We start from the raw sequence: 20,662 nt of genomic DNA on the forward strand, positions 1-20,662 counted from the left end.
AACATTTTGCTAGTGACATATTATGCCATGTGTTTTATGGAATGGAAGAATCTAATGGACTCCTGCCCTTGAGGAGCTTTATAAACTAAGGTAATGATTTACAGGAGGACACCGAACAAGTGGATTGTTTGGTATTTACCTTTTGCATAACTGGAATGTAGAGAATGAAGAGGGTGCTTATATGCGTTTTGTGTCAGGGTAATCAGAAAATAAATGTGAATGGTTGTTTCTCACTTTTGTTTTGTGCTTTATTGCTCTCCTCCTTGCCTCAGATAATAATCGGGCTGAGGTATTATTTGGTTTGATCTTAAATGCTCGAATTCATACAACTGATAAGAAAAAGCTGCTTTTAAGTTGTTTGTTAGTGAATAATAGAGGATTTAAGTGTTGTGAGTAAAGAAGTAATAACAGTTCTCTTATTTTAATTTTGTAATTATTTTCCAGAATTATAAGGAATACTGTCAAATAGTATTATTCTTAATATACAAGACACTGCATACAAATCAGGGTTTACAATGCACTTTTCCTTAAAATGTTTTCCTAAGAATACAGTGAGCTGTATACTAAGTGTTCATACTTGATATTCCTTCCAGGATCCAAGGATTCTTCAGCTACAATGTTGTCAAGACTTTTCCGAATGCATGGCCTCTTTGTGGCTTCCCATCCCTGGGAAGTCATAGTGGGGACAGTGACACTGACCATCTGTATGATGTCCATGAACATGTTTACTGGTAACGATAAGATCTGTGGTTGGAATTATGAATGTCCAAAGTTTGAAGAGGTTTGTGAGATTAATCTGATTATTGATTAAAGTAAATACATTTTGAATTTCTAAGAGTGTCTCCTTTTAGAGACCACATAATCAAAAAAACTTATGAGTAAAATTTTTATTTCAGTATTCATAACTTTCATTTACTTATATAGTATGGAAATGCACTGGAAATACTTTTCTTTTGCTTTTGGTATACAAATGAGTGTAATTGACTTTACTTGAGAAATATAGCTTTCATAAGTGACTAACAGTGAAAAATGATCGGCTTAATAAACAGATTGTTTAAAAATTGGGAGTAAATTTTTGATTTGCATTGTAACATTTTATTTGACTTGTGCCTAAATTTATATTATCATGATGATATGTAAACTAATGATGCATGCAGAATAAAAATTCTTATTTTTGATTTGGATTTTTCTTTTCTATCTCTCCCAATAGGATGTCTTGAGCAGTGACATCATAATTCTGACAATAACACGATGCATAGCAATCCTGTATATTTACTTCCAGTTCCAGAATTTACGCCAACTTGGATCAAAATATATTTTGGGTAATAATTTTATATATTAACCTTATTGTGTGCTATCAAATTTTTGATTTACTGTGGAAATTTACCTGTTTGTTTAAATCATGTGTGTGGAAATGTGTGTGCTGCATGTATTCAATAGTTTCATTTCTTTTTATTCAAGTTAGACCTTCTGCTATTTGAGACCTTAATAATCTGGAGAAAATAGTATTATTTCTCTCAGAATATTGTATGGGACTGTATGTTATTGTGTGTGTAAAAAAGGATGAAGTTTTTTCAGTTTGCTGAATTTTGTCGTTTTAGGTATTGCTGGACTCTTCACAATTTTCTCAAGTTTTGTATTCAGTACAGTTGTCATTCATTTCTTAGATAAAGAATTGACAGGCTTGAAGTAAGTATTTAAGCATAAATATACTTTCTTTCAAAATATATATATATATATTTTTTAATCTTTTAATTTTATTTATTTATTTATTTTTGGCTATGTTGGGTCTTCGTTTCTGTGTGAGGGATTCCTCCAGTTGTGGCAAGCGGGGGCCACTCTTCATCGCGGTGCACGGGCCCCTCACTATCGTGGCCTCTCTTGTTGCGGAGCACAGGTTCCAGACGCGCAGGCTCAGTAGTTGTGGCTCACGGGCCTAGTTGCTCCGCGGCATGTGGGACCTTCCCAGACCAGGGCTCGAATCCGTGTCCCCTGCATTAGCAGGCAGATTCTCAACCACTGCGCCACCAGGGAAGCCCTCTTTCAAAATATATTGTTAAGAACTGTTCTTCTCCATGATATAAAGCATTATAGTATATAAATTACCAAAAGTTTATAGAAAATATGGGAAAATGTTTCATGTCATCATTTAAATTTTAATACCTGCTAATGTTTTAGCATATATCCTGTCCCACTTTTTTATACTTAAAGAAAACTTCTGAGATCATGCTGTATATACTGCTTTATAACTTTTATGCTTTATAATAGTTTATCAACATCTTTGCATGTCCTTAATGCTAAACTAAATTATTTGTAATAGCTGTCTAGTATTCCCCTATCCTCTAGGTTGGATTGTTAGGTTATTTAATTTCCCCCATTAATAACAACACTGTGATAAATGTCTTTGTAGCTAAATGTTTGTTTGTGTTCATAGTCATTTTCTTAGGATACATTCCTAGGAGTGAAACAGTGGCTGTGTAGGTTTTTAGGGCTTTTAAGTGCTGTTGTTGCCAGTTTGTTCTCTAGAAAGGTTGTTCAGTTTATTCTTCCATAGATAGTAATTAATGAAAAAAGAATTGCATACAGTATACAGGTTTCCCCTGCTATCTGAAAGTACAGCTTTCCTATGAAACCTTTTGTAAGTGAAGAAGCAATTACCTTGGGACACATCTTGCTAAGGAATGCACACAATAAATCAAGATAAAGCACAGATGCTCACAGACACAGTTCAAAGCCATGGCAGCTTGGTGCTGAGATGCTAAGTGTAGTTCCCAGGCAGTGCCGTTCTCACTCTCTGCTCCAGGTACCCACTGCCTCTGTAACAGTTCCCTGCAAAACAAACACTGAATGCTATTTTCACTTTTCACCTTTTTTTGTCAAAGTGAAAACCTTGTTTGGATTTCTTTTGGTTAGCAAAAATGGTTATTATGTAGGTCTTTCATAAAAGTGAAGTGGCGTAAAGCAAACTTTCGAAAAGTGGGGGACACCTGTATTCCTCTTTTTCCCCCATGTTGATTCACAAGGACACATTTTTATTTTTTTTTAACTAAGGATGATATTTTGCTATAGAATTATCAAAAGGTGTTTCTGTATAAATATATTTACATTTTTAACAAAAATATTCTTAAATGTTTTGAGTGACTAATATATTTAGCTTTGAGGATGTCAAAGGAATATAAGTTACACCTTTTGGTCTGCAAAAAGGTAACACATGCCAGAGCTCATACAAGGCATGGGACGAGGGGTGGGGGGGAAGTTTTGGTTTAGGAAGGGATTTTTCAGTGATATTTTTTCTTTTGTTAAATAATACCTCATCATCTTGTTTTCTTTTTTTCTTCCCCCAGTGAAGCTTTGCCCTTTTTCCTACTGCTGATTGACCTTTCCAGAGCAAGTGCACTAGCAAAGTTTGCCCTCAGTTCCAACTCACAGGTATTATTTATAAGACATGAATGTTAGTAGTATCCTTTTTTTCAGATTGTTTACATTAATAAGAAAGATTAATAGAGTTTCTTCACAGTCCAAGATTCAGGAATTGCCTGCAATTTTGTCAAGTCCTAAGACTGGTCTTCCTAGGAACCCTAGGAACTGTCCCATTTATCTGACGACTCAATTGTAATTCCACAGTTTCTAGAATTTGGAATCTTCCCTATTTTCCTTTTTGAAGTTTTCAGAATGTAAGGTATTATGTCTTTTGGATAAATTAGAGTACCTACCTAGTGAAACATATCAGAGAACAGACAGGATCTAATGGAAGAATCTCAGGGTAGATTGATTTCTAAACCCTGTGAATTAACACTAGCATTATTTCCCATCTAAAGTTTTATCTTGGTGTTCATTAGTCACTTTAAAGAACGTAACATTTTTAATAATACTGAGTAACTGAGTATAAAATATCGTGTACTTCTGCCCTGATTATGTATTTGATGAATACTTATGATCATTTGAGCATTTTGACAAGGATATTTAGGTTTCATAATACTAATATGATCTCAAAAAATTTGCAACTAAGAACTTCTGTCAGTGGTAGCCAAAATATAAAATGTTGTAAGATTTATGTGGGATTTAAATGGCAGGATTAATGCACCACTTCAAGGGAATCTTCCTAAGAAATATCTCGTTCAGTGGACGGGGAAAGCAGGGCAGTGTACATATTCTTCTTCTTTAGTCCTCTATATTATCCTTTGTATCTGGAATGCCTGTTAGTCTTATCATACTGTGTATTTTATTCTTAATATAGTAAATTAGGTTTAGTAGAAGCCCTGGGATGCTCTAACATTTTTAAAAGTTATTTTGTACCTTACCCTCATTGATATGTTTGGTCTGTGTTTTAGGATGAAGTAAGGGAAAATATTGCTCGTGGGATGGCAATTTTAGGTCCCACATTCACCCTTGATGCTCTTGTAGAATGTCTTGTGATTGGAGTTGGTACCATGTCAGGTTTGTAAACAGTTTTTAATATATTTTAAAATGAGTTTGTAGAAAAATGAATGTATTAAATTGTATCAATTACTCTTAAATTCTGACTTTTAAAAGTCTGACATTACTCTTAAAATTTTTTAATTGTATGAATATGTGGGTATATCTGATCTGACCTTATGTCTCTCTGCTTTAGCAAAAACTTAGTAGGTTACCGATTTTTTTTTTGAACAGATTTTTTTTTTTTTTACATTAATTAATTAATTTAAATATTTGGCTGTGTTAGGTCTTTGTTGCTGTGGGCGGGCTTTCTCTAGTTGCATTGAGCGGGGGCTACTCTTCATTGCAGTGCGCGGGCTTCTCATTGCAGTGGTTTCTCTTGTTGCGGAGCACGGGCTCTAGGCATGTGGGCTTCAGTAGTTGTGGCATGTGGACTCAGTAGTTGTGGCTCGCTGGCTCTAGGGCGCAGGCTCAGTAGTTGTGGCACACAGTCTTAGTTGCTCTGCAGCGTGTGGGATCTTCCCGGACCAGGGCTTGAACCCATGTCCTCTGCGTTGGCAGGTGGATTCTTAACCACTGCACCACCAGGGAAGTCCCCTGATTTATTTTCACTCTTACTATCTCATCATCTTTTCCTGTGCTCCACTTTTTTGATGACTTTAAGGTGTTTTTATTTGCTTTTTGTTTGGTTTTTAACCAAGATTGTATTCTAGGCTCATTTAGAAAGCATCTTCCAGCCTCCACTGTTGTCTGGACTAAATTAATGACTTGGTTCCTTGTGTTTTAATTGTCAGGTAGGAGACAGTGCAAAAGTCAGGAGCTGGACAGATCTAAGTTGGGTCCACCTAACTGAGTGGTTAGGAAGATTTAATCAGACAGTATGCAGTACATCTTAGCACTTAGCCAGCATTGGCCTCAGCACATATGTTTCTTCATCCTTAATTGGATAGTAGAGAATTAGATGTTAAATATCAAACATAGGACTCCATTATATAGGACAAAAATTATGGCCTCATGTGGAAATTTGCCAGAATGAATATATCATGCTGTTGTCAAGGTTTCCTAATCAATTAAGACTAGATTTTATGGCTTTCTCATGAGGGTCACACTTAGTTAACTGCTATTCTAGTGTACTTCCTGGTGCCTTAGTGCCCTCAATAAGGGGTTTCATTCTTTCAGAAGTATATTATCTAACTTTTAAGAGAGTAGTTAGTTGCTATTATTAGTTGAGGTCTGTTCACTAGATAGTATGTTAAATATATATAATGTTTCTTCTAACTTTCTGAGGGTAAATTTATTATTTATTCAGTTATTTTACCTGTCATTCAAGTTTATTTAGCAAAGATATTTTAAAATTAGTTTTTTAAATGTACATTTCTTAAAATTTACTCTTTTTGGGTATAGTTTTGAGTACTGACAAAGATGTAGTCACGTAACTGCCACCACAATCAAGAAAAAATGTTTTTGATCAGGTGAAAATGTACCTGTGTGATTTTATACAAGCAGAACAGTATATAAGAAGATGAGAGGATTAGCTAGGAACTGGTAGTGGGCTGTGAAACCAAGGATTATTCATTTGAAACTGATGTGGAAAGCAGTGGAGACTGACGTGGAAAGTAGGGTGATGAGTTTGGTCGTAAGTCAGAGCAGTGGACAAAGGAAGTGATTAGATTTGATGCTGGAAAAGCCAGCTAGGAGGCATTTACAGCCATACAGAAATGGTAAAATTAGGGATTTGGCTTAGGGTAGAATAAAAGGACAGATTTAACACATACTAACTAGGAAGTAAACCTTTGGAAAGCCAGTAAAAAAATTTTAAAAAGTCTTTACTTCTTGGAACTTGTAGATTGGTGCTGTCTCCTTGTAGTAAAAAGGTGGCACAAAGAGACTGTGCCAATGGGACAGAGTAAGGAAGAATGCCTGAAGAACCTATGACGACAGTAGTTACTGTTGTACAAAGGGAAAGAGTAGGTAGCCAGGTGGTAAAAAGCAATGGTCAATATGGTTTTGATAGTCTCAAGTTTGAAAAGATTATATTTGGCTACTTCTTAAATATAGGTTGTTCATAATGCTTTTGTCATTGTAATTTTGTATTCTCTTGAATTTCTGCATTTGAGAGTAATAGCTATAGAATTTTTAGAAAATACAATGTATGCTTTTTTTCTATTATTTAGTCAAATGATCTATTACGATTCAGAAAATAAAATACAACATTGAGGTTTTTTTTTTGTATTACTCTAGTTAGCAGTTTTTATGGGAGAAGGGAATCAATTTTTATATGTATTTCAAAACATTTTTATATTTAATGTGAATAACATCAGAAATATGTTTTATATTTTATATTCAAGTTTATTAGTAAAGAGAGGGAGTAGGATTTGATAATCTAATCTTTCTCCAGCTCTGTTCCCTTCTATTTGAGATTACCAAGTGATACCGCAAGCATCTTGTAATGGAACATTTGTTAACTTTGGATCTTGGGTTGCCTTTTTACATTATATCATTTTTCAAACAGATCAATGAAATGAACCAAAATTTTAAGAACATCAATAGACACCACAGAGATTATATTGAAAATAGAGCTGAGTAGTACACATAAAATATTTATTATGATACTATATCAGGAATAGTATAACTAGCAGTGTGTTTTTTACAAAAAGTCCTTGGTCCACAGGTGAATTGCTTTTGTGGTGATGAGTGGGATTGGATCAGTAGTATAATGGAGGGGGAGGAGTTTGCTCCATTAGAGTTGACTGTCCTTGATATCCTATCTCAAAACAGAGTACTACCATTTGATAAAAGGGGATGATCAGATGGATATTAAACACTGCCGTGCCTGGCATTGTGACACTGGGGACATGGGAGAAGCCAAGGTCTCTGTCCTCGAGGAAGTTATCCTCTGTGTATCAGGCTTCACAGCACCTCTGAGTTTCTAATTCTTTTTCCAGTAGATGGCAAAGAGCTTAATATACTTCCATGTATTTGTCTACCTATAGGAAGAGTCCTTGTGATGTATGCAGCATCAGAAATACACATACTGCTTTACTAGCTAATGCATTTAATTTTTCTCTAACCAGGGGTGCGTCAACTTGAAATTATGTGCTGCTTTGGTTGCATGTCAGTTCTCGCCAACTACTTCGTGTTCATGACTTTCTTCCCAGCGTGTGTGTCCTTGGTTTTAGAGGTAAGAGCAGTTCTTACTTATATTAGAAGAGTAATATTTTTCATATTAGTTCACCTAAAGAAAATTAGCACCTTCTAACGTAGTGCTGACTTACTTTGTAGCTTTCTCGGGAAAGCCGCGAGGGTCGTCCAATTTGGCAGCTCAGCCATTTTGCCCGAGTTTTAGAAGAAGAAGAAAATAAACCAAATCCTGTTACTCAGAGGGTTAAGATGATTATGGTAATTATACAGTTTTCTTCTTCTTTCATTATTTTTGGTTCCAGTATCATATTCTGCTTTTCAATTTTTTTTCCTTCTTGTTGTCTTTGTGCAATGTTTGGCTCTTTCACTGATGTTCCTCTTCTTCTTTTTTTTTTTTTTTCCTATCTTTTTTTCTCATTTCTTTGAGGCCCCTGGTTTTCTCTCTGCCCTAAATAGATTTTTCAAGTTCTTCCACTTTATCTCTCTTTGAAAATCTGTTCTTTTTTTTGGAATGTTTTCAGCTGTTCAATGGGGCCATTGCTTTAGTCAGTCACATAACAAGCCTGGGTCTTTCTTTTCATGGTAAGGGAGGCCATGGGAGGATGGTAGTGTTTAATTATCCAGTTGCACAGGATGAGTTTAGGTTCCATTGATATGCAGAGGATACATGATTTTTAAATTTTTTATTTCAGTCTCTAGGCTTAGTTCTTGTTCATGCTCACAGTCGCTGGATAGCCGATCCTTCTCCGGCAGACAATTCTAAGGTTTCTTTAGGATTGGATGAAAATGTGTCGAAGAGAATTGAACCAAGTGTTTCCCTATGGCAGTTTTATCTCTCTAAGTAAGTTCCCCGAGCCCTACTTTGTTGTCTATGAATCATAGCACTCTATGCTACTGAGAGTTTAGGTGTGCCTTTTGTATTTGAGTAATAACATTTGAATTTGCTTTCTTTTATTCAGAATGATCAGCATGGATATCGAACAAGTTATTACCCTAAGTTTAGCTCTCCTTCTGGCTGTCAAGTATATCTTCTTTGAACAAGCAGAGACAGAATCTACACTCTCGTTAAAAAACCCTATCACATCTCCTGTAGTGACCCAAAAGAAAGTTGCAGGCGATTGTTGTAGACGTGACCCTATACTGGTAAGAAATGACCAGAAATTCCATGCAGTGGAGGAGGAGGTCAGGATAAACAGCGAAAGAAAAGGTGATTTCTTATTCTCTTCATTTTCCATTCTTCCACTGTTGATTTGTCAAGAAGTCGAGTCTTTTTTAAAAGTTCAGTGTTGTGAGATTTCTTTTGATCTCTTGAACAGTTGAGGTTATAAAACCCTTAGTGGCAGAAACTGACACCTCAAACAGAGCTACATTTGTGGTTGGTAACTCCTCCTTACTCGATACTTCACTGGAACTAGAGACACAGGAACCTGAAATTGAACTTCCCGTGGAGCCGCGGCCTAATGAAGAATGTCTACAGATACTTGGGAATGCAGAGGTGAGAAAATAAAACAAACTCAAGCTGGTATCTTTCTTAAGAAAAGGAACTTTTTTATTAAAGGAAGGAAGGAAGTCATAGCTACTGAGTACCTAAGTTCTGGGCACACTGTTGCATGGTTTACAGGTACTGGTCTTATTTATTTATTCCCTACAACCGTGTAAGATAAGTGGAATTTTCTCCACTTCTCAGATGAGAAAATGTAGGCTCCAGGAGGGTTAATTAAGTATGTCCCAAAGTAAAACATCTAGGAAATGGTAAAGCTGGGATCAAGAGTCCAAGATTTACTGACTCAAGTGTCACAGTGCTCTTTCTACTTTATTACTGTTTATTAAAGAGATGAGCAACTGCTGTATTCTCATATGTGTTAAGGTCTAGGAAAGCTTTCACACAGAAATGAACTTCAGAGAAAGAAGAAAGGTTTTGGGGGCTTGTTTGTTTGTTTTGGTTTTTTGATGCACCTGAGGAGGCTTATTTTCTTTCTGATGTTTGAACAGGATGTCCTGCCGACAGTCTGCTCATGTGTTAGCGTGACTATTGTGTTCCATCCGTTTCTGCTTACTCTGGTTCATTCCTAATTTATGTGCATATGAGTGAGAATAGATTGTGTTTTTCTTTATCAATTTCCTTCCCCTCATTCTTATTAAGACATGTACCAGTATCTCAACTGTCATGCTGTATTACAAAACTTATAGGGTAGGTGTCAGAATCTTAATTGGAATTTTTTTTTTCTATGAACATCACTTGAAAAATTCAGTGTTTTGGTTTAACATTTGTTTAGTTTTCACATTTTTATAAAGAATTTGTTTTTATTTTGATGTTCTTATTTCTACTTAAATCATCTCCTTTAGAACTTCAAATTCCTTTGGGTTCTTAAAGTATTTGTGTTTTAGTTCTATGGAGAGCACTGTTTGTATTAAATGGTCTATTTATTATGAAGAGTATGAAGTATGGTTCTTCAAGTCTTCTTTCATTTCCCTCTATCAACCCCCTTCCATTTTTTTTCCCATTTCTTTAGAAAGGTGCAAAATTCCTTAGTGATGCTGAGATCATCCAATTAGTCAATGCTAAGCATATCCCAGCTTACAAATTGGAAACTCTGATGGAAACCCATGAACGAGGTGTATCTATTCGTCGACAGTTACTTTCCAAAAAACTTCCAGAGCCTTCTTCTCTCCAGTATCTGCCTTACAGGGACTATAACTACTCCTTGGTATGTTATTTCCTTGATTTGAGCACGTTTGCTTTGTAGCTTTAGTCTTTAGTTTTTCAGTCTTTCTCTTGACTTGTCTTTTATACATACATAGTTTTATAAAACATCTTCCTTTTTAACTCATTTTACTGTAATTTTGTATTCTGCTTATGATATAGGTCATCAAAATTCAAAAATATTTTTCCTGTTGTTATTTATAGTCATTACTCAAGACTTTTAAAGAGTAAATAAAAAATTTGGTTGAAAAGTACACTAAAGCATTAAGTTTGAAGAAAGTTATTAACGACAAGGGCTGGGTGTTTGCTATATAGATTTTCACTTGGTGCCTGACTTTACCTTTTAGGTGATGGGAGCTTGCTGTGAGAATGTTATCGGTTATATGCCCATCCCTGTTGGAGTGGCAGGACCTCTGTTCCTGGATGGAAAAGAATTTCAGGTTCCAATGGCAACAACAGAAGGTTGTCTTGTGGCCAGCACTAATAGAGGCTGCAGAGCAATAGGTGTAAGTTGGCATTTATATATTTGCCTGTTTTAAGATACACTCTAGGCAGTGAGAAGAAATTTGGGGACAATCAAGGACACCTTTTGGGACAAGCAGAACTGTTTTCAGGATTAACATGTGCATTTGTAACATACTCTGCATAGCTTGGTGGAGGTGCCAGCAGCCGAATCCTTGCAGACGGGATGACTCGTGGCCCAGTGGTGCGTTTGCCCCGTGCTTGTGACTCTGCAGAGGTCAAGGCCTGGCTCGAGACACCTGAAGGGTTCACAGTGATAAAGGAGGCATTCGACAGCACCAGCAGGTATGTGTGTGGGCATATATATGCATTTATGTTTATTTCAGAACCAGTGCCATCTTCTAGGATGGCTAAACATAACTGATAACGTATTGACTGCCTAAGATGATGTAACAAAATATCAACTTTAAATCCATTCTTTCAAAATGAGTAATATTAATGCTTTGTTGGGATGGGGGGAGCAGAACGTTGATACAAATGAATATCTCCATAAAGGTTAATTAGAAAAAAATAGTATGAGCTGGTAAGTTTGTGCGTTGGTTTTACGAGGCTCACTTTGATTAGACTATTACTTTGCCCTAGAAGAGTTCTGACCAAAACTTGCCCTAGGGCAGAATTGCCTGAGAAAAAGATGTCCCAAGCAGGATAGAGGTAAATATTAGTATAGCAGATTTACTTTGAATACAGAAAATTAAATTTATAAAGAAGTATAATCAATACAAATGATAACCCCACTATAGTTCAAGCTTATATGCTTGTTTTTATATGGACTTTTACAGTTTATTTATGATGACATGACTTTCTGCAGCCCTCCCTTCTTGCAGCAGGTAAGAATGAGACAGAGTTGAAGTAGTATTCTAATATAATGTTTAATTAAAGAAGAAGGTACATTTAATATGTAGTTTCCATGAGCTTTCTCTTATGTGTAAAATGAACCAACTAAGCTAGACTTTAAGACAACTTCCATTTTCTTAAAAAAGTAAAAAATAAAAAGTCTTTGCTTCTTTTATTTACAGATTTGCACGTCTACAGAAACTTCATATGAGTGTGGCTGGACGCAACCTTTACATCCGTTTCCAGTCGAGGTCAGGTGATGCCATGGGGATGAACATGATTTCAAAGGTGAGCATGGATGGACTATAAGAGAACTTGCAGGAGTGACTGTCCCTGGAGGGGGGAACAGACTTGCTCTTTACTTTATGCCCTCCTGTACTTTTGAATTTTGTACCATGTACACATACTGCTTACTCAAAGAGTTAATTGATTGAAAGATTTTTATTGAAAGGTAAATATTGATTCATGTAACTCATGTTATATAAAGCAGGCATTTGTTGATTGGTGTTGTTTGTATTTGATATATTTAATTTAGACTTAACATTGTACATGTTCTGGGTCTACTCAGAAGGGCTGGGAGGAATCTGGGGATTTGTTCTTCAAAACTTTCTTAAACCTGAAAGCTGACCTCTTCTAGAGGCTTCAAGACATATTTAAGAAGCCAGGTTCATGTGTGTATAGTTCCTTTAATTATCTCCTTATAAGAAGATTGTGTATAGCTTAAATTTTATTCTACTGATATTTGTTATTTATCAGATAGAAATGTAAAATGTTAAAGTCAATTAGCTAGGTTAATTGTGCTTTACCTGTTATAAGGACTATTCAGAAAGAGTATAGTGACTAAATACATACGCTTTAAAAATTTCCAATAAATAGTATAGCAGTTCCTGAAAAAAATAAAAATAGAATTACAAGCAGGGTCTCAAAAAGACATTCATATAGCCATGTTCATAGCAGCATTCACAATAGCCAAAAGCTAGAAGCATCCCAAGTGTCCCTCAGCAGATGAATGGATAAATAAAGTGTGGTATGTACATACAGTGGAATGTTATTCAACCCTAAAAAGAAAGGAAATTCTGAGACATGCTAAATGTGGATGAGCCTTGAGGTTCACTTACTAAGTGAAATAGTCTGGTCACAGAAAGACAAATACTGTATGATTCCCAGTTAAGTGTTCCCTAGATTAGTTAAATTCATAGGGACCGAAAGAAGGGTGGTTACCAGGGGCTAAGTGGAGTTGTTTAATGGGTATAGAGTTTCAGTTTTGCAAGACGAAGAGTTCTGGAGATTGCTCACACACTACTGAACTATACATTTGAAAATACTTAAGATGGTAAATTCTATGTTATGTGTATTTTACCACAATTAAAAAAAACAAACTTAAATTGTCAATAAGTATGTTTTGTGTTTTTGAAGTGTGAGTTAATTGAATTAATTTAACTTAATTGGAAGTCATTGGAAGGCTTGTTTACATTTTATGTAAATCCTAATGACTTTCCATTAACAACACTGACTTCTCTTTACAGGCTTGGTAACTTGGGCCTTTAGGTAACAATTTAATAACTAGAAGAGGGAATTTATTACATGTTGATGGTGGATTGAGTACTCACTCCCCAGTGACATGAATATAGTATTATATTCTCAATGAGTTTTTTTTTAATATTCTCATTATATTCTCATGATCCTATTCAATGACTACAAAGAACTCCGTTTTCATATCTAAAAACATATTAGGAAAAGATTATTATAGTTATTATATTTAGAAGTGCTAGTATTATTAGATACAAATAAAGCCTCTGATTTATAAATAACTGTTTTAATATAGTTTTTGTTGTTGCTTGCTGTTTGTTTTTTTTTGGCTAATAGGGTACAGAGAAAGCACTTTCAAAACTTCATGAGTATTTCCCTGAAATGCAGATTCTGGCAGTTAGTGGTAACTATTGTACTGACAAGAAACCTGCTGCTATAAATTGGATAGAGGGAAGAGGAAAGTCTGTTGTTTGTGAAGCTGTAATTCCAGCCAAGGTTGTCAGAGAAGTGAGTGATTGGATGACTGTTTTATTTTGTTAATCTTTCATTGGATTACAAAATTGGGAAAAGTAATATTAAGGGCTAAGTAAACTTGAATATATGGGTGTGTTTTATCTTATCTCGCCCATCTGTCTGTGGGTGGCATTCACAGGAACAAACCTTACTGATAATCTTTTTATTGAGGATGGGGCTTATATGGGGCCACGTCTACACTCCTTTGTTTTCTGGAGGTGCAGAAAGTAGATTTGGGTAACCCACTCCTGAATCTTCTGGGGGAAGATGTAAGATGTGCACCACTCTGTTTTCTAGGTACTAAAGACTACTACAGAGGCTATGATTGAGGTCAACATTAATAAAAATCTTGTGGGCTCTGCCATGGCTGGGAGCATCGGTGGCTACAATGCCCACGCAGCAAACATTGTAACCGCCGTCTACATTGCCTGTGGACAGGTGAGGGCGCCAGCCTCCACCTTTCTTGTCTGTCGTTGTTCTAAGTGAGAGAAGTTTTATATTTATTCCTTTCTGTTTTTTTTTAAGGATGCAGCACAGAATGTTAGTAGTTCAAACTGTATTACGTTAATAGAAGCAAGTGGTCCCACAAATGAAGACTTGTATATCAGCTGCACCATGCCATCTATAGAAATAGGGACTGTGGGCGGTGGGACTAACCTGCTCCCTCAGCAAGCATGTCTGCAGGTAAGACACATGGGGCACAGGCTCCAGTGACCTCAAGCCCACTTCTGACTCGTTGGGATTCTTTGTGTTTCTACCTGATACCACATATCGCTCCCCTCTATATCTTAGCCGGTCTTTTCATTCGTTTCCCACCAGCCTAATCCAGTGTGTCCAAGTAAAGCATGTTCAGGCACTGGCTTAGTAAATTGAGAAAGTAGATTAAGAGAGCAAATGATTGGTCATCTGCTCTGAGTAAGTGCACTTCCAGCCAGGCTGTGGATGTTAGGTTCACTGTGGTGTATTCCACTGTTTGTTAGTACTGGCTATCAGATCTTGGAAATGTAGTACTTCCCCTGGAGCCTGGTTCTATTCTAATGCCATTGTAGTTGCCCTCATTTTAGTTGATTGAGTAGGAAGTTGTTGCCGTGCCTTGAAGGGTGAGTCCTGCCGTGTCTGTCCCTGGCTGCAGATGCTAGGTGTTCAAGGACCGTGCAAAGACAATCCCGGGGAAAACGCCCGGCAGCTTGCCCGAATTGTGTGCGGTACAGTGATGGCTGGAGAATTGTCTCTGATGGCAGCATTGGCAGCAGGACATCTTGTCAGAAGTCACATGATTCACAACAGGTAAGACTTAAAGATTTGTTTAGTATGTTTTCCCTGTACTTAAAATATGCAGTAGAAAAACCTACTTCTGAGATACAAGTCCTAACTTAAAATTTTGCATTCCTGATATTTTGTATATCTCTCCTTTGCCTTTTTCTGCTATAGGTCAAAGGTAAATTTACAAGACCTCCAAGGAACTTGCACTAAGAAGGCAGCTTGAATAGCCCGACAGTTCAGAACTGAAACACAGGCGTTGGGTTCTAAAGGACTAACATAAAATCTGTGAATTAAACAAGCTCGATGCAGTGTCTTGTTGAGGATGAATAGACATGATCAGTGAGACAACTGCTTGGTTTTTGGCTCTTTCAGAAAGTCTGAGGTTCTTCTTTCCAGGCAGAGTTCTCAGATCTGAGAAGTTTACATGCTTTACATGCTGTGCTCTTTGGAAAGATCTCAACATGGACATTATGCCTTTACAGTATCACAGATGGTAATCTACAGCACACTTCTGAAAGAGAATACAGCTGGAAAACCAAGTTTTCTTTTGATAAAATGCTTGGAGTTCATGGTGATCAGTGTGAGATTAAACCCTCCTCCTGTCCACACCCGCCCCAGCCCCAATCCTGGGTTGAAAATGGATTTTTAAATTATATTATAGCTGACAAAACTCCTGATTTCATAGTTAATTTATTAAGTCTGGGTTGTAGACCTTTAAAAAAAAAAGAGAGCTAAGTTTATTTTTTTGTAAACGAATACTTCATTTGGTGCTGGTCTATTTTGATTTTTGCGGGGACAGGCAACATGATGATTCTTCAGAAGGGGACCTGCTTTCTTCAAAGGAAGATTTACTCTTATTCCCAAATTACAGAATAATGTGCTAAGCAGTGCTAAATAGTTCTCTTTCAAGAAACAAGATCACTGCATTTATCTCTGCAGGCTGTTTGTTCAGAGAGGACTCTTGTCTAAATACAAATGTTTGTCTAGATTGGCTATAACATATCTTTCAGCATATAAGCCTTTAAGAAACAGAGTTTTGTGCTTTTTATGAAAGATACAAGAGCTCTTAATATTGCTTAGACAAAGGTGACTCTTTATATCAATGACATACAAGTCTGTGACCTCTCTTAGAACTCAGGGGGTAGAAAACACAGGTTTGGAAGAAAATTACCATTTCTCGAAGCCAAGTTTAATTTCTTAGAAGACACTTAAATTTATTTAGCTGAAAAATCTAGGTAGTTTTTTGTAAAGAACTGTACCAAATCTGTGTATGTTGTAATAAAGCTTCTTGTGCTGGGAGTTTATTGAAAGTGTTCAAGAAATAAACAAAAATCACCCGATATACTGGTAAAACACTCTAAGCTTGGGCCAGAGAAGGCAGTGTTCTTTAATGTTGTCCAGGAAAGCCTGGCTTGCTTGTTGAGCCTAATGAAGGGGAAAGTCAGCTTTCAGAGCCAGTGAAGGCGCCGTGTGAATGGCCGTGGAGGGAGTGTCCCTTGTCCTGTGGCCAGGAGGTTGGTGACTGAAACATCCACACAGGGCTCTTTGATGGACCCATAAAATCTTCCTCAGGGGGTCAGCAGAGTTGTTGAATCTTACTTTTTTTTTTAATGTACAACTTTTGTATAAATAATAAAGAACTCCTTATTTTGTATTACATCTAATGCTTCAAGTGTTGGTCTTGGAAAGCTGATGGCTCATGTAGAAGATGGACTCTGAGAAACATTCCAGGAGAGCCGTGGCAGCACGGAGAGCCTCTGAGTGATTGTGTCTGCATTGTTGGGGAAGATTGACATTTTCTGTTGTATGTAAAGTTTAAATTGCTTCTGTTGTGACTTTTCAGCCAGTGACTTATTTATCTGAATTTTTCATGCAAGTGGCAGTGAGAAGTATTCTGAGTCTTCATTTTGGTGACTGTAACCAATATCTTGCTAAACTAATGTTTTGTACAGTTACTAAATTGTGTACATTTTGTTATACTTTTTTCCCCCAGTTCCAGTAAATTATGAAAAGGAGGTTAATACTGATAAGTGTAAGCAGTAACCTTTTTTGTTTGGATTAACCATAGGCCTGCCTGAGACCTGGAAGCTTTAAAGTCTGGCCAGAGTGGTACCCTGTAATTCACACTAGGTGTCCCAAGACCCATTTATCATTCCCATTGTCTTCTCCCACTCTACAACAGGAACAGCAGGTCAAGGTTATACGTACATTAAAACTACCTTCCTTATACTTTGAATAGTTCAGATTTATCATCGTGGACTACTTTTGGATATTGGGGGTGTGACGGTTAGTTGAGAGGAAGAGGCCACAAAGGTTGGGCAGCCAAAACCAAATGGCCATTGCAGGTATGTACATAAGCTGTATCAACTGAAAGTACCGCTTATATAGCTGAGGCCGGCCTCTTTAAAATCCCAGTTACTGGTGATTTTTGACTATACTTCTGCCATAGTTAGAGGTGAACAGGTATGTATGAGCCACTAAGAACCAAGCCCAGATACTTGAAAATCATTTTGAATTTTTCTCCCCAAATGGCATGTGATCACTTGTCTGGTCGGCCCTCTTGAGAGTGGGGCAAGCTGGACAGGAGATGGGGAAGAAGTTTCGTCCCCTTACTGCTCGGGTGATTTGATGAGCGGTGAGATGCATGTGGCAGCACAGGATTTTTCCTCATCTTTGGAGAGGATGGAGAATTAAATCCAAAGAGAACATCTCACATTGAAGGGTCTGAGCTCAAACAAGAGGACACGGAACAGCGGAACAGCAAAACATCAATACAAATCCGCCGTGTACAGAAGGTTCAAGTAACAGCAGTAAATTCACTATAGGAATTTTTTTTCAAGACCAGTGTTTCTCAAGCTGTCTTTCTGTTCTGGACATGACTTGAATTTATTAAGAATGAACTTTGCCCAGTTAGCAAACATAATAGATAACTTCTACACTGCAAGCCAAAAGAAGATGGCAAATGATTTATTTATATCTTAACAGATTCCCTTTTCATTATGATATGCATGGAACCCCTCCTCCCATCACACACACTTATACTTTTTGTTCTTTTCCTCCTGAGCAAGTTTGGGAGCTCCTGAGGGAGGTGTGGGTGCTCTTGTATCAGGATGTGAGGCACTTCCACACAGTTGTTCTCTAAGGCCAGTGGGAGAGACTGTCACCAGCTGGAGTTAGGAGGTGGAACACGAGAGAGTGCTGTAATGCAGGGATTCTCCAGCTCCAGTGCAGCACACTCACCTGGGCTCCTGATTCCCTTGGTCTGGGGTGGGGCTGGGACTTCCGCATTTCTTTCTAGTATTGCTGTTGCTGCTCTAATGGTGCTGGGTTTCAGTGTGAAGTGCCTGGTGTTACTGTGAATAAATGGCATTAGAAAGTTGTGTTTATTCAGAAGCACACAGTTAGCAGACACCCATGGAGAGGCCAAGTGCTGCTTAATAAGACAGAATTAGTCCTAGAGAGAGAACCAACTAGAAGGTATGTTATTTGGGTTTGTGTCTCCCCTACTGCCCCCCAACCTGTGAACCACCCCCCCATACACCAAATTCTCTGCATTTTCAAAGAATGGAATGACTGCCCCAGAAAAAGACATTTTTAGCCACTTACTCCCCTCACTTTCCTACCCCTTGGTCTCTGCTCTCTCCCAAATGAGACAGTGGGGGACCAAAGGGGAAAAAGTCTACCTTTAAAGAGGTTCGTGTATATACCATTCCCTGCTCAGTACTCTCACCTCACCCACGCTGTGGCCCCAAAGTTTGACTGCTTTGTATTGATACTTTAACTTCCCGGGATTGCGGCACTGGAGCAGGATCACTCAGAGGCAAGAAGCTGATTCCACAGACCATTCGACTGGTCAATTCTGAAGCCAGAGGGCAGAGAGGCTAAAGGCAGTAGGGCCCTGTGCCATTTACTAACATAAAGCACACAGGTACCTTGTGTGTTTTGTCAAGGCAACTTGGCAAGAAAGTATCAGGAAGTAATCCAAAAGAAAAGGACTGCAGTCACTAGCCTGTGTTGATTATGGAACTTCTTTGCTTTCCTGTCACTTGAAATTTGAAATGGTAAACAGGGTTTAGTGGGTGAAGTGGAGGGAGGGGACAGTGAAGGGAGCAATTCTGTCTCTGTCTCCACAGCAAAATCAGCTGGGATTGTATGTTAAAAGCAGTGGACACAGTAAAGCAAATCCAGAGTAGTATTAGCCCTAAATGATGTGTGATGGAAGAACCTCATTCTGCAGCTCTCTCCTAGCCCTTAGTTCACAAAGGAGATAAACACTGGTGCCCCTACCTCCCTGCCCATTTCACCGTGTGGACTAGGGCTATAGCCTCAGGGCTCTTAATGGTCAAAACCCACCCAAGTTTTGGTGCACTTCCTGCCTCAGTCTCTTCTGATCTAGGGTACGACCTGTGAACAACTTACCTCATTTTTAAACCTTTATTGCTTTTAATAGGAAAGTAGACTCGGGTGTGTGTGAGCAGCCCACTCACCTCTGGCCATGGTTCCTTCAGCAGATCTGGATGATCTCACCCACACTGCACAACCCTTGGTAAGTAGCCAAAGCTTGAAGCTGGCTTGCTGGTATAGCCTGGATAATTTAACAACTTTAAATGGAAAGCTCTTGAGGAAAGGCCCATTTTTAACTTGCTTTTAGAACAGTGCCTACCCAGGCCAGTAGAATACAAACCTTGAACAACCTTGAGCATTCCATCAGAAAAAACAAAACTAAAATGATAAAAATAAAACAAATAAAAGTTGAAATTTTTTGTTTCCATATTTCAGTGGTACATCTTGCCCACATTCTCCTCCAGACCAAGGTCTCTTGAAGACAGGCACCATGTCTTGTCTTGTAACCTAGTACACTACCTTAAAATTAATGGTCCTCCATGTTGTTGAATGACTGACACAATAAATTTGTAATTAGGACTTACTCCAAAGAGAAAATAATAGTTAGTTACAATAGGAAGACAATGGCAGTGTTGAGGGAGCTGGGAATCCAGAGACCTCCATTTCAGTCAAGGCTCTGCCACTAGCTGTGATACCTTGGGTTATTGGCTTCGTGTTTCTTTCCCTCAGTTTCCTTATTTGTATAATGACATAGTTGGATTGGCTGGCTTCTAAGCCCTTACCTGGCTCTACAAATTCCATGAAATGCTTTATTTACTCCCTCCTCCTGTATATACACGAGCCAATTGTGCTGATAAGCTAGAGTCTAGCTTATTAGTAGAGCTGATAGATTAATACAACAGCAATGTCATAGTAGTTGCATAATCCAAGTATGATGGGAAAAGCACATACAACTGGAGAGGAAGAGTTGAGGGTTGAGGGGGCTGGTATAGTTAAGGTCAGAAATTGGGACCCTGAAGTAGGTTCTGGATGTTGACTGAAGGGAGGAGAGAGAGACGTTCCTTCGAAGGTGAGCATGGATCACTGAGTGACTGGAGTAAGTCCACCTGGATGGGATGATTTATTTGTAGAGGGGACCAAGAGAGGCAGGCTGGTAAGGCAGATGCAGTAAGGCCAAACTCTTAAACGATACCTTGAACATCAGACTGAAGTCAAGGAGTGTGGACTCAGTCCTTGGAGATAAGCGCACTATTGAAACATTTAGCAAGAGGCATTAGGTATTAAAGGATAACTCGATCAGGAGAAAAGAGATCACTTAGGAGACTCATCTCTACCCTGATTCTTCAGCTCTGAATGCTTCCCCATTCACTTACAAGCTTGGCAGTGACTGCTGGG

The 20,662-nt window shown here is 37.9% G+C and overlaps 1 protein-coding gene across 4 annotated transcripts in view; it reads left to right on the forward strand.

Annotated features, from left to right (window-relative positions):
- HMGCR (3-hydroxy-3-methylglutaryl-CoA reductase) overlaps positions 1-16,950 on the forward strand; it is an 86,846-nt gene extending 69,896 nt beyond the window's left edge. For 3 of the 4 annotated variants that reach the window (XM_036846336.1, XM_036846335.1, XM_036846337.1), the window contains exons 2-20: positions 594-781; positions 1,211-1,322; positions 1,602-1,689; positions 3,345-3,429; positions 4,332-4,437; positions 7,491-7,597; positions 7,699-7,815; positions 8,250-8,398; positions 8,517-8,764; positions 8,874-9,052; positions 10,071-10,265; positions 10,609-10,767; positions 10,911-11,068; positions 11,800-11,905; positions 13,484-13,654; positions 13,958-14,098; positions 14,186-14,344; positions 14,793-14,947; positions 15,092-16,950. In XM_036846336.1, coding sequence (XP_036702231.1) covers positions 617-781; positions 1,211-1,322; positions 1,602-1,689; positions 3,345-3,429; positions 4,332-4,437; positions 7,491-7,597; positions 7,699-7,815; positions 8,250-8,398; positions 8,517-8,764; positions 8,874-9,052; positions 10,071-10,265; positions 10,609-10,767; positions 10,911-11,068; positions 11,800-11,905; positions 13,484-13,654; positions 13,958-14,098; positions 14,186-14,344; positions 14,793-14,947; positions 15,092-15,146 — 2,655 coding nt within the window. In that variant the 5' untranslated portion in view covers positions 594-616 and the 3' untranslated portion in view covers positions 15,147-16,950. The remainder of the gene's footprint in view (positions 1-593; positions 782-1,210; positions 1,323-1,601; positions 1,690-3,344; positions 3,430-4,331; positions 4,438-7,490; positions 7,598-7,698; positions 7,816-8,249; positions 8,399-8,516; positions 8,765-8,873; positions 9,053-10,070; positions 10,266-10,608; positions 10,768-10,910; positions 11,069-11,799; positions 11,906-13,483; positions 13,655-13,957; positions 14,099-14,185; positions 14,345-14,792; positions 14,948-15,091) is intronic. The other variant, XM_036846334.1, reaches the window with a different exon arrangement.
- The last annotated feature ends 3,712 nt before the right edge of the window (positions 16,951-20,662 follow it).

The sequence above is a fragment of the Balaenoptera musculus genome, chromosome 3 (genome assembly GCF_009873245.2).
Source record: "Balaenoptera musculus isolate JJ_BM4_2016_0621 chromosome 3, mBalMus1.pri.v3, whole genome shotgun sequence".
In the NCBI taxonomy this organism is placed as follows: Eukaryota; Metazoa; Chordata; class Mammalia; order Artiodactyla; family Balaenopteridae; genus Balaenoptera; species Balaenoptera musculus.